At 44.1% G+C, this 14,752-nt stretch overlaps 1 protein-coding gene across 1 annotated transcript; it reads left to right on the forward strand.

Annotated features, from left to right (window-relative positions):
• Positions 1–2,309: 2,309 nt before the first annotated feature.
• Positions 2,310–13,755, forward strand: LOC119911907 (putative uncharacterized protein DDB_G0282133). Its single transcript, XM_038730890.1, has 7 exons — positions 2,310–2,325; positions 3,103–4,082; positions 6,909–7,289; positions 7,464–8,315; positions 8,794–8,807; positions 9,907–13,484; positions 13,691–13,755. The coding sequence occupies exons 1-6, from the start codon at positions 2,310–2,312 to the stop codon at positions 13,385–13,387; spliced, it is 5,724 nt and encodes a 1,907-aa protein (XP_038586818.1). The 3' UTR covers positions 13,388–13,484; positions 13,691–13,755.
• The last annotated feature ends 997 nt before the right edge of the window (positions 13,756–14,752 follow it).

The raw sequence follows: 14,752 nt of genomic DNA on the forward strand, positions 1-14,752 counted from the left end.
AACAACAGCAGTAACAACATCTGCTCTGACTACAACAACAGCAGCAACAACACCTGTTCCAACTAATACAGCAGTGACAACAACATCTGCACCGATAACAACAACATCAGCAACAACACCACCTCCTCCAACAACTACTGCAGCAACAACAGCAGTAACATCTGCAACAACATCTGCTCAAACAATAACAACAGCAACAACACCTGCAACAACACCTATTCCAACTAATGCAGCAGCGACAACAACATCTGCTCCGATAACAACAACAGTGGCAACAATGCCTGCTCCAACAAGTACTGCATCAACAACATCAGCAACAACCACAACACCTGCTCTGACAACGACGAGAGTGGAAATAACAACACCTGCTCTAACAACTACTGCAGCAACAACGACAACAGCAACAACAACACCAGCTGCGACGTCATCTGCAACAACAACATCTGTTCTAACTACAACAACAGCAGGAACAACATCTTCAACATCAACATCTGCACCGACTACAACATCTGCTCCAACAATAACAACAGCAGCAACATCTGCAACAACACCTGTTCCAACTAATACAGCAGCGACGACAACATCTGCAACAACATCTGCTCAAACAACTACTGCTCAGACTACAACAACAGCAGCAACAACACCTGCAACAACACCTGTTCCAACTAATACAGCAGTGACAACAACATCTGCACCGATAACAACAACAGCAGCAACAACAGAAGCAACAACATCTGTTCTAACTACAACAACAACAGGAACAACATCTGCAACAACATCTGTTCTCACTATAACAACAGCAGCAACAACATCTTCAACATCTGCACCGATAACAACAACAGCAGCAACAACAACACCTACTCCAACAACTATTGCAGCAACAACAGCAGTAACAACACCTGCTCTGACTACAACAACAGCAGGCAACATCTGCAACAACATCTGCTCCAACAATAACAACAGCAGCAACAACATCTGAAACAACCACAACACCTGCTCTGACAACGACAGTGGCAACAACAACACTTGCTCAAACAACTACTGCAGCATCAACGACAACAGCAACAACACCAGCTGCGACATCATCTGCAACAACAACATCTGCTCAAACAACTACTGCTCCGACTACAACAACAGCAGCAACAACATCTTCAACATCAACATCTGCATCGACTACAACAACAGCAGCAACAACAACACCTGCTCCAACAACTATTGCAGCAACAACAGCAGTAACAACATCTGCTCTGACTGCAACAACACCACCTGCTCCAACAACTACTGCAGCAACAACAGCAGTAACATCTGCAACGACATCTACTCAAACAATAACAACAGCAGCAACAACACCTGCAACAACACCTGTTCCAACTAATGCAGCAGCGACAACAACATCTGCTCCGATAACAACAACAGTGGCAACAACAACGCCTGCTCCAACAACTACTGCATCAACAACAACAGTAACAACACTAGCTGCGATGTCATCTGCAACAACAACATCTGTTCTAACTACAACAACAGCAGGAACAACATCTGCAACAACATCTGCTCAAACAACTACTACTCCGACTACAACAACAGCAGCAACAACATCTTCAACATCAACATCTGCATCGACTACAACAACAGCAGCAACAACAACACCTGCTCCAACAACTATTGCAGCAACAACAGCAGTAACATCTGCAACAACATCTGCTCAAACAATAACAACAGCAGCAACAACACCTGCAACAACACCTGTTCCAACTAATGCAGAAGTGACAACAACATCTGCTCTGATAACAACAACAGTGGTAACAACAATGCCTGCTCCAACAAGTACTGCATCAACAACATCAGCAACAACCACACCTGTTCCAACTAATACAGCAGCGACAACAACATCTGCAACAACATCTGCTCAAACAACTACTGCTCAGACTACAACAACAGCAGAAACAACACCTGCTCCAATAACTACTGCATCATCAACAGCAGTAACAACATCCGCTCCAACAATAACAACAGCAGCAACAACATCTGCAACCACACCTGTTCCAACTAATACAGCAGCGACAACAACATCTGCAACAACACCTGTTCCAACTAATACAGCAGCGACAACAACATCTGCACCGATAACAACAACAGCAGCAACAACACCACCTCCTCCAACAACTACTGCAGCAACAACAGCAGTAACATCTGCAACAACATCTGCTCAAACAATAACAGCAGCAACAACACCTGCAACAACACCTATTCCAACTAATGCAGCAGCGACAACAACATCTGCTCTGATAACAACAACAGTGGCAACAACAATGCCTGCTCCAACAAGTACTGCATCAACAACATCAGCAACAACCACAACACCTGCTCTGACAACTACTGCAGCAACAACGACAACAGCAGGAACAACACCAGCTGCGACGTCATCTGCAACAACAACATCTGTTCTAACTACAATAACAGCAGGAACAACATCTGCAACAACATCTGCTCAAACAACTACTGCTCCGACTACAACAACAGCAGCAACAACATCTTCAACATCAACATCTGCATCGACTACAACAACAGCGGCAACAACATCTGCAACAACACCTGTTCCAACTAATACAGCAGCAACAACAACATCTGCTCCGATAACAACAACAGTGGCAACAACAACGCCTGCTCCAACAACTACTGCAGCAACAACTACTGCAGCAACAACAGCAGTAACAACATCTGCTCTGACTACAACAACAGCAGCAACAACACCTGTTCCAACTAATACAGCAGCGACAACAGCAGTAACAACATCTACTCCGACTACAACAACAGCAGCAACAACATCTGCAACATCTGCTCCAACAATAACAACACCAGCAACAACACCTGTTCCAACTAATACAGCAGCGACAACAACATCTGCACCGATAACAACAACAGCAGCAACAACACCACCTCCTCCAACAACTACTGCAGCAACAACAGCAGTAACATCTGCAACAACATCTGCTCCAACAATAACAACAGCAGTAACATCTGCTCAAACAACTACTGCTCCGACTACAACAACAGCAGCCACAACATCTTCAACATCAACATCTGCACCAACTACAACAACAGCAGCAACAGCAACACCTGCTCCAACAACTACTGCAGCAACAACAGCAGTAACATCTGCAAAAACATCTGCTCAAACAATAACAGCAGCAACAACACCTGCAACAACACCTATTCCAACTAATGCAGCAGCGACAACAACATCTGCTCCGATAACAACAGTGGTAACAACAACGCCCGCTCCAACAACTACTGCATCAACAACAGCAGTAACAACATCTGCTCTGACTACAACAACAGCAGCAACATCTGCAACAACATCTGCTCAAACAATAACAACAACAGCAACAACTGCAACAACAACTGTTCCAACTAATACAGCAGCGACGACAACATCTGCAACAACATCTGCTCAAACAACTACTGCTCAGACTACAACAACAGCAGAAACAACACCTGCTCCAATAACTACTGCATCATCAACAGCAGTAACAACATCCACTCCGACTACAACAACAGCAGCAACAACATCTGCAACAACACCTGTTCCAACTAATACAGCAGCGACAACAACATCTGCACCGATAACAACAACAGCAGCAACAACACCACCTCCTCCAACAACTACTGCAGCAACAACAGCAGTAACATCTGCAACAACATCTGCTCAAACAATAACAGCAGCAACAACACCTGCAACAACACCTATTCCAACTAATGCAGCAGCGACAACAACATCTGCTCTGATAACAACAACAGTGGCAACAACAATGCCTGCTCCAACAAGTACTGCATCAACAACATCAGCAACAACCACAACACCTGCTCTGACAACTACTGCAGCAACAACGACAACAGCAGGAACAACACCAGCTGCGACGTCATCTGCAACAACAACATCTGTTCTAACTACAATAACAGCAGGAACAACATCTGCAACAACATCTGCTCAAACAACTACTGCTCCGACTACAACAACAGCAGCAACAACATCTTCAACATCAACATCTGCATCGACTACAACAACAGCGGCAACAACATCTGCAACAACACCTGTTCCTACTAATACAGCAGCAACAACAACATCTGCTCCGATAACAACAACAGTGGCAACAACAACGCCTTCTCCAACAACTACTGCAGCAACAACAGCAGTAACAACATCTGCTCTGACTACAACAACAGCAGCAACAACACCTGTTCCAACTAATACAGCAGTGACAACAACATGTGCACCGATAACAACAACAGCAGCAACAACACCACCTCCTCCAACAACTACTGCAGCAACAACAGCAGTAACATCTGCAACAACATCTGCTCAAACAATAACAGCAGCAACAACACCTGCAACAACACCTATTCCAACTAATGCAGCAGCGACAACAACATCTGCTCCGATAACAACAACAGTGGCAACAATGCCTGCTCCAACAAGTACTGCATCAACAACATCAGCAACAACCACAACACCTGCTCTGACAACGACGAGAGTGGAAATAACAACACCTGCTCTAACAACTACTGCAGCAACAACGACAACAGCAACAACAACACCAGCTGCGACGTCATCTGCAACAACAACATCTGTTCTAACTACAACAACAGCAGGAACAACATCTTCAACATCAACATCTGCACCGACTACAACATCTGCTCCAACAATAACAACAGCAGCAACATCTGCAACAACACCTGTTCCACCTAATACAGCAGCGACAACAACATCTGCACCGATAACAACAACAGCAGCAACAACAGAAGCAACAACATCTGTTCCAACTAATACAGCAGTGACAACAACATCTGCACCGATAACAACAACAGCAGCAACAACAGAAGCAACAACATCTGTTCTAACTACAACAACAACAGGAACAACATCTGCAACAACATCTGTTCTCACTATAACAACAGCAGCAACAACATCTTCAACATCTGCACCGATAACAACAACAGCAGCAACAACAACACCTACTCCAACAACTATTGCAGCAACAACAGCAGTAACAACACCTGCTCTGACTACAACAACAGCAGCAACATCTGCAACAACATCTGCTCCAACAATAACAACAGCAGCAACAACATCTGAAACAACCACAACACCTGCTCTGACAACGACAGTGGCAACAACAACACTTGCTCAAACAACTACTGCAGCATCAACGACCACAGCAACAACAACACCAGCTGCAATGTCATCTGACACAACAACATCTGTACTAACTACAACAACAGCAGGAACAACATCTGCAACAACATCTGCTCCAACAACTACTGCATCAACAACATCAACAACAACCACAACACCTGCTCTGACAACGACGACAATGGCAACAACAACACCTGCTGTAACAACTACTGCAACAACAACGACAACAGCAACAACAACACCAGCTGCGACGTCATCTGCAACAACAACATCTGTTCTAACAACCTCTGCTCCGACTACAACAACAGAAGCAACATCTTCAACATCAACATCTGCATCGACTACAACAACAGCAGCAACAACACCTGCTCCAACAACTATTGCAGCAACAACAGCAGTAACAACATCTGCTCTGACTACAACAACAGCAGCAACATCTGCAACAACATCCGCTCCAACAATAACAACAGCAGCAACAACATCTGCAACCACACCTGTTCCAACTAATACAGCAGCGACAACAACATCTGCAACAACATCTGCTCAAACAACTACTGCTCAGACTACAACAACAGCAGAAACAACACCTGCTCCAATAACTACTGCATCATCAACAGCAGTAACAACATCCGCTCCAACAATAACAACAGCAGCAACAACATCTGCAACCACACCTGTTCCAACTAATACAGCAGCGACAACAACATCTGCAACAACACCTGTTCCAACTAATACAGCAGCGACAACAACATCTGCACCGATAACAACAACAGCAGCAACAACACCACCTCCTCCAACAACTACTGCAGCAACAACAGCAGTAACATCTGCAACAACATCTGCTCAAACAATAACAGCAGCAACAACACCTGCAACAACACCTATTCCAACTAATGCAGCAGCGACAACAACATCTGCTCCGATAACAACAACAGTGGCAACAACAATGCCTGCTCCAACAAGTACTGCATCAACAACATCAGCAACAACCACAACACCTGCTCTGACAACTACTGCAGCAACAACGACAACAGCAGGAACAACACCAGCTGCGACGTCATCTGCAACAACAACATCTGTTCTAACTACAATAACAGCAGGAACAACATCTGCAACAACATCTGCTCAAACAACTACTGCTCCGACTACAACAACAGCAGCAACAACATCTTCAACATCAACATCTGCATCGACTACAACAACAGCGGCAACAACATCTGCAACAACACCTGTTCCAACTAATACAGCAGCAACAACAACATCTGCTCCGATAACAACAACAGTGGCAACAACAACGCCTGCTCCAACAACTACTGCAGCAACAACAGCAGTAACAACATCTGCTCTGACTACAACAACAGCAGCAACAACACCTGTTCCAACTAATACAGCAGCGACAACAGCAGTAACAACATCTACTCCGACTACAACAACAGCAGCAACAACATCTGCAACATCTGCTCCAACAATAACAACACCAGCAACAACACCTGTTCCAACTAATACAGCAGCGACAACAACATCTGCACCGATAACAACAACAGCAGCAACAACACCACCTCCTCCAACAACTACTGCAGCAACAACAGCAGTAACATCTGCAACAACATCTGCTCCAACAATAACAACAGCAGTAACATCTGCTCAAACAACTACTGCTCCGACTACAACAACAGCAGCCACAACATCTTCAACATCAACATCTGCACCAACTACAACAACAGCAGCAACAGCAACACCTGCTCCAACAACTACTGCAGCAACAACAGCAGTAACATCTGCAAAAACATCTGCTCAAACAATAACAGCAGCAACAACACCTGCAACAACACCTATTCCAACTAATGCAGCAGTGACAACAACATCTGCTCCGATAACAACAACAGTGGCAACAACAATGCCTGCTACAACAAGTACTGCATCAACAACATCAGCAACAACCACAACACCTGCTCTGACAACGACAAGAGTGGAAATAACAACACCTGCTCTAACAACTACTGCAGCAATAACGACAACAGCAACAACAACACCAGCTGCAACGTCATCTGCAACAACAACATCTGTTCCAACTACAACAACAACAGGAACAACATCTGCAACAACATCTGTTCTAACTACAACAACAGCAGGAACAACATCTGCTCAAACAACTACTGCTCCGACTACAACAACAGCAGCAACAACATCTTCAACATCAACATCTGCACCGACTACAACAACAGCAGCAACAACAACACCTGCTCCAACAACTACTGCAGCAACAACAGCAGTAACAACATCTACTCCGACTACAACAACAGCAGCAACAACATCTGCAACATCTGCTCCAACAATAACAACAGCAGCAACAACATCTGCAACAACATCTGTTCCAACTAATACAGCAGCGACAACAACATCTGCTCCGATAACAACAACAGTGGTAACAACAACGCCCGCTCCAACAACTACTACATCAACAACAGCAGTAAAATCTGCTCTGACTACAACAACAGCAGCAACATCTGCAACAACATCTGCTCCAACAATAACAACAGCAGTAACAACACCTGTTCCAACTAATACAGCAGCGACGACAACATCTGCAACAACATCTGCTCAAACAACTACTGCTCAGACTACAACAACAGCAGCAACAACACCTGCTCCAATAACTACTGCATCATCAACAGCAGTAACAACATCTGCAACAACACCTGTTCCAACTAATACAGCAGCGACAACAACATCTGCACCGATAACAACAACAGCAGCAACAACACCACCTCCTCCAACAACTACTGCAGCAACAACATCTGCTCAAACAATAACAGCAGCAACAACACCTGCAACAACACCTATTCCAACTAATGCAGCAGAGACAACAACATCTGCTCCGATAACAACAACAGTGGCAACAACAATGCCTGCTCCAACAACTACTGCATCAACAACATCAGCAACAACCACAACACCTGCTCTGACAACGACGAGAGTGGAAATAACAACACCTGCTCTATCAACTACTGCAGCAACAACGACAACAGCAACAACACTAGCTGCGATGTCATCTGCAACAACAACATCTCTTCTAACTACAACAACAGCAGGAACAACATCTGCAACAACATCTGCTCAAACAACTACTACTCCGACTACAACAACAGCAGCAACAACATCTTCAACATCAACATCTGCATCGACTACAACAACAGCAGCAACAACAACACCTGCTCCAACAACTATTGCAGCAACATCTGCAACAACATCTGCTCCAACAATAACAACAGCAGCAACAACATCTGCAACCACACCTGTTCCAACTAATACAGCAGTGACAACAACATCTGCTACGACAACAATATCGGCAACAACAACACCTGCTCCAACAACGACATCTACAACAATACATGCTCCAACTACTACAGCGGCGACAACAACACATGCTTTGACAACAACAGTGGCAACAACACATGCTCCAACAACTACTGCATCAACAACATCAGCAACAATCGCAACACCTGCTCCAACAACAACGACAGTGGCAGCAACAACACCTGCTCCAACAACTACTGCAGCAACAACAGAAGCAACAACATCTGCTCCAACTACAACAGCAGCAACAACATCTGTAAGACCACCTGTTCCAACTAATACAGCAGCGACAACAACATCTGCAACAACATCTGTTCAAACAACTACTGCTCCAACTACAACAACAGCAGCAATATCTTCAACATCAACATCTGCGCCAACTACAACAATAGCAGCAACAACAACACCTGCTCCAACAACTACTGCAGCAACAACAGCAGTAACAACTACTGCTCCAACTACAACAGTAGCAGCCACAACATCTTCAACATCAACATCTGTGCCAACTACAACAATAGCAGCAACAACAACACCTGCTCCAACTACTACAGCAGCAATAACACTAGCTGCGACGTCATCTTCGACATCTTCTCCAATTCCAACAACAACAACAACAGGAACAACATCTGGAATAACAACATCTGCTCCCACTACAACAACAGCAGCACCAACAACAGCAACAACTTCTACAACAACAACACCTACTCCGACTACTACAGCAGCGACAACATCTATAACAACAACACCTGCTCCGACTACTACAGCAGCAACAACATCTACAACAACAACACCTGCTCCAAGTACAACAACAGAAGCAACATCTTCAACATCAACATCTGCATCGACTACAACAACAGCAGCAACAACAACACCTGCTCCAACAACTATTGCAGCAACAACAGCAGTAACAACATCTGCTCTGACTACAACAACAGCAGCAACATCTGCAACAACATCTGCTCCAACAATAACAACAGCAGCAACAACATCTGCAACCACACCTGTTCCAACTAATACAGCAGTGACAACAACATCTGCTACGACAACAATATCGGCAATAACAACACCTGCTCAAACAACTACAGCTCAGTCTACAACAATACATGCTCCAACTACTACAGCGGCGACTACAACACATGCTTTGACAACAACAGTGGCAACAACACATGCTCCAACAACTACTGCATCAACAACATCAGCAACAATCGCAACACCTGCTCCAACAACAACGACAGTGGCAGCAACAACACCTGCTCCAACAACTACTGCAGCAACAACAGAAGCAACAACATCTGCTCCAACTACAACAACAGCAGCAACAACATCTGTAACAACACCTGTTCCAACTAATACAGCAGCGACAACAACATCTGCAACAACATCTGTTCAAACAACTACTGCTCCAACTACAACAACAGCAGCAATATCTTCAACATCAACATCTGCGCCAACTACAACAATAGCAGCAACAACAACACCTGCTCCAACTACTACAGCAGCAATAACACTAGCTGCGACGTCATCTGCGACATCTTCTCCAATTCCAACAACAACAACAACAGGAACAACATCTGGAATAACAACATCTGCTCCCACTACAACAACAGCAGCACCAACAACAGCAACAACTTCTACAACAACAACACCTGCTCCGACTACTACAGCAGCAACAACATCTACAACAACAACACCTGCTCCAAGTACTACAGCAGCGACAACAACACCTACTCCGAATACTACTGCATCAACATCAGTGACAACACCTGCTCTGACCATACCATCTGCAACAACAACACCCTCTCCAAGTATAACAACAGTCGCACCAACAACCTCAACAACAATATCTGTTCCAACTACAACAACAGCAGCACCGGTAGCAACAAAAGCTGCGACAACAACTCCAGCTCCAACAATGACATCTACAACAACACCTGCTCCAACTACTACAGCAGCGACAACACCACCTGCTCTTACAACTACGACAGTGGCAACAACACCACCTGCTTCAACAACTACAGAATCGATAACAACACCAACTGCGACAACAACATCATCTGCAAAAACACCTGCTCCAACAACTACTGCATCAGCAACATCAGCAACAACTACTACAGCAGCGATGACAACAACACCTGCTCTGACAACAGTGACAACAACAACACCTGCTCCAACTACTTCAGCAGCGACAACAACATCTGCAACAACAACACCTGCTACAGCAGCGACAATACCACTTACTCCGACAACTACTGCATCAACATCAGTGACACCTGCTCCGACTACAACAACATCTACAACAACAACACCTGCTCCGATTACTACAGCAGCAACAACATCTACAATAACAACACCTGCTCCAACTACTACAGCAGCGACAACAACACCTACTCCGAATACTACTGCATCAGCATCAGTGACCACACCTGCTCTGACCATAACATCTGCAACAACAACACCCTCTCCAACTATAACAACAGTCGCACCAACAACCTCAACAATAACATCTGCTTCCACTACAACGACAGCAGCGACAACTACTGCAACAACCGTAGCCACAACATCTGTTCTGACTACAACAACAGCAGCAACATCTACAACAACAATATCTGTTCCAACTACAACAACACCAGCACCGGTAGCAACAAAAGCTGTGACAACAACACCAGCTCCAACAATAACATCTACAACAACACCTGCTCCAACTACTACAGCAGCGACAACACCACCTGTTCTTACAACAACGACAGTGGCAACAACACCACCTGCTTCAACAACTACAGAATCGATAACAACACCAACTGCGACAACAACGTCATCTGCAACAACATCTGTTCCAACTACAACAACAGCAGCAACAACATCTGCAACAACAACACCTGCTCCAACAACTACTGCATCAGCAACATCAGCAACAACTACTACAGCAGCGATGACAACAACACCTGCTCTGACAACAGTGGCAACAACACCTGCTCCAACTACTGCAGCAGCGACAACAACACCTACTCCGATAACTACTGCATCAACATCAGTGACAACACCTGCTCCAACTACTACACCAGCGACAACAACATCTGCAACAACAACACCTTCTCCAACTACAACAACAGTCACACCAACAACCTTAACAATAACATCTGCTTCAACTACAACCTCAACAATAACATCTGCTCTGACTACAACAACAGCAGCAACATCTACAACAACAATATCTGTTCCAACTACAACAACAGCAGCACTGGTTGCAACAAAAGCTGCGACAACAACTCCAGCTCCAACAATGACATCTACAACAACACCTGCTCCAACTACTACAGCAGCGACAACAACACCTGCAACAACAACACCTGCTCCGAGTACTACAGCAGCGACAACAACATCTGCAACAACAACACCTGCTCCGACTACTACAGCAGCGACAATACCACTTACTCCGACAACTACTGCATCAACATCAGTGACAAAACCTGCTCTGACCACAACATCTACAACATCTCCTTCTCCAACTACAACAACAGTCGCACCAACATCCTCAACAATAACATTTGCTTCGACTACAACAACAGCAGCAACAACAGCAGCGACACCAACACCCGCTCCAACAATGACATCTACAACAACACCTGCTTCAACTACTACAGCAGCGACAACAACAACACCTGCTCTTACAACGACGACAGTGGCAACAACACCAACTGCGACAACAACGTCATCTGCAACAACATCTGCTCTGACTACAACAGCAGCAACAACATCTGCAACAACACCTGCTCCAACAACTACTGCATCAGCAACATCAGCAACAACTACTACAGCAGTGACGACACCTGCTCCAACAACGACATCTACAATAACACCTGCTCCAACTACTACAACAGCGACAACAACACCTACTCTGACAACTACTGCATCAACATCAGTGACAACACCTGCTATGACCACAACATCTGCAACAACAACACCTGCTCCAACTACAACAACAGCAGCAACAATAACAACAACAGCAGCAACAACATCTGCAACAACAACATTTGCTACGACTACAACAACAGCAGCACCAACAGCAACAACAACACCTGCTCCAACGACGACATCTACAATACATGCTCCAACTACTACAGCAACGACAACAACACCTGCTCTGATAACAACAACAGTGGCAACATTAACACCTGCTCTAACTACAACAACAGTAGCAACAACAACATCAACAACAACATCTGCTTCAACTACACCAACAGCAGCAACATCTGCAACAACAACATCTGCTCCGACTACAACAGCAGTAACAACATCTGCAACAACAACATCTGCTCCAACTACTACAGCAACAACAACAACATCTGCTCTAACAACGACATCTACAACACATGCTCCAACTACTACAGCAACGACAACAACATCTTCTCCGACAACATCGACAGTGGCGACAATAACACCTGCTCAAACATCTACTGCATCAACATCAGCAACAACAGCTGCTCTGACTACAACAACAGCAGTAACATCTTCAACAACAACTTCTGCTGCGACTACAACAACAGCAGCACCAATAGCAACAACATCTGCTTCGACTACAACAACAGCAGCAACAACATCTGCTCCGACTACAACAACAGTAGCAACAACAACCTCAGCAGCAACCACATCTGCTCTGACTACAACAACGACAGTAACACTGACAACAAGAACATCTGCTCCGACTACAACAGCAGTACCAACAGCAACAGCAGCAGCGACAACAACACCTGCTCCTACAACAACAACAGCAACATCAACGACCGCAACAACAACACCTGCTCCAACAACGACTTTGGCCGCTCCACCTGTTTATAACATCTCAGCAGATTTGCAAGGAGAACCTTTTTCAGCTAACCTCACTAACCCCAACAGCAGTCAATATAAAGATCTTGAACAACGAGTTGTTATCACGGTAGGTCACTTTTCAAATTCAACACATTATTCAGTGACTGTGTCATTGTTCTCAATGAACGATTAGATATAATCTTTTAGCTGAAGTTGCACATTTGTTAAGATGGAAATTATTTTCAGTTAAATGTTCATTTCTGTTCAGTTTAACTTTAACAAAATTGTGCTCGAAAATTACTCCAGGGTTTCAATGTTGGTTTCTTTTTGCAGTGCAATATTATATACAAAGCAAGATATCATAATCTGTTTGACCGCTGCATTGTGACGGGCTTCAGGTAAAAACATTTTTCAGTGGTTCACTGACTTTGCTTTATATGCAGAATTATGGTTTTAAAGCACGTTTTTTTCAAATGTTGACAGTGTCATGTTTAAATCACCCATAACACACAACAACAGAATCATCTCATATCAGTATTTGACATTTACTTTTATGATACAGGATTGCCCAACCTCGAGCCGACGGAACTCAAGTGGAACTGCTAGTTGTGTTCAATTCAACAACTCCCTTGGCAGACCTCCCACAGAACAGTGCCGTTGCTCAAACCTTAGTAGAAGCTGTGAATAATACCAACAATAGCTTCAATGTGAGCATAAATCCCAACACAGTCCTCGCAGTAGGTAAGTAAACACAACAAATTGTTTTGCTCTAATCAGTATGTAAAACAAATACAAAATACCATGTGCTGCTCATGCTGTTTTTAAGTAAGTCATCAAAACATTATGCTGCTTAACAAGAAATGTAGGTATAGACGAGATTCATTAAGACTTTTACAATATTTAATGTTCTACAGATCAATCCGTCCATTCAACTGTGTGGTAGGATGATCTTTATTTTAGTCTACTATGTATTCAGCCACCATGCTTGTTATGTGAATAATATTTTTGACGTTAGCAACTTCAGATCTAGACTAGATGCTAAAAAGTCTGTAGTGCCAGCTTTTTCTGCGCCTTTTTTGATGGTCCTTTGTGAAATTGGCACCAAAGTCAGTTTGACAAACAAAGAAAAATGCATCATTTTGGTTTGAACATGAATACTTATTTACTTACTCTTTTAAAAATGTTTTACAGCGGGTCCACTTCCATCTATAACTACTTTGCCTGCAACTACTGCACCTGCAACCACTGCACCTAGAACTACCGCATCTACAACTTCCACATCTACAACCATTGCACCTACAACTACTGCATCTACAACTGTAGCACTCTTTACATCAAGGGTGACTTTCAGATCTGTTCAAAGCACCTTTACAAGTGACTTGAACAATCCATCAT

Source organism: Micropterus salmoides, unplaced genomic scaffold, assembly GCF_014851395.1.
Source record: "Micropterus salmoides isolate LMB-PRFRI ecotype aquatic unplaced genomic scaffold, ASM1485139v1 Ms_hic_scaffold_2, whole genome shotgun sequence".
NCBI lineage: Eukaryota > Metazoa > Chordata > Actinopteri > Centrarchiformes > Centrarchidae > Micropterus > Micropterus salmoides.

Excerpts from the sequence above, each read along its gene's own strand:
- LOC119911907 (XM_038730890.1), top strand. Across the intron at positions 4,083-6,908 it reads CAACAGCGGCAACAACATCT|ACAACAACAGCAGCAACAGC; the intron begins GCAACAACACCT and ends TCTGCACCAACT. Across the intron at positions 7,290-7,463 it reads CAACAACAACAGGAACAACA|GCAGTAACAACATCTACTCC; the intron begins TCTGCAACAACA and ends GCAGCAACAACA.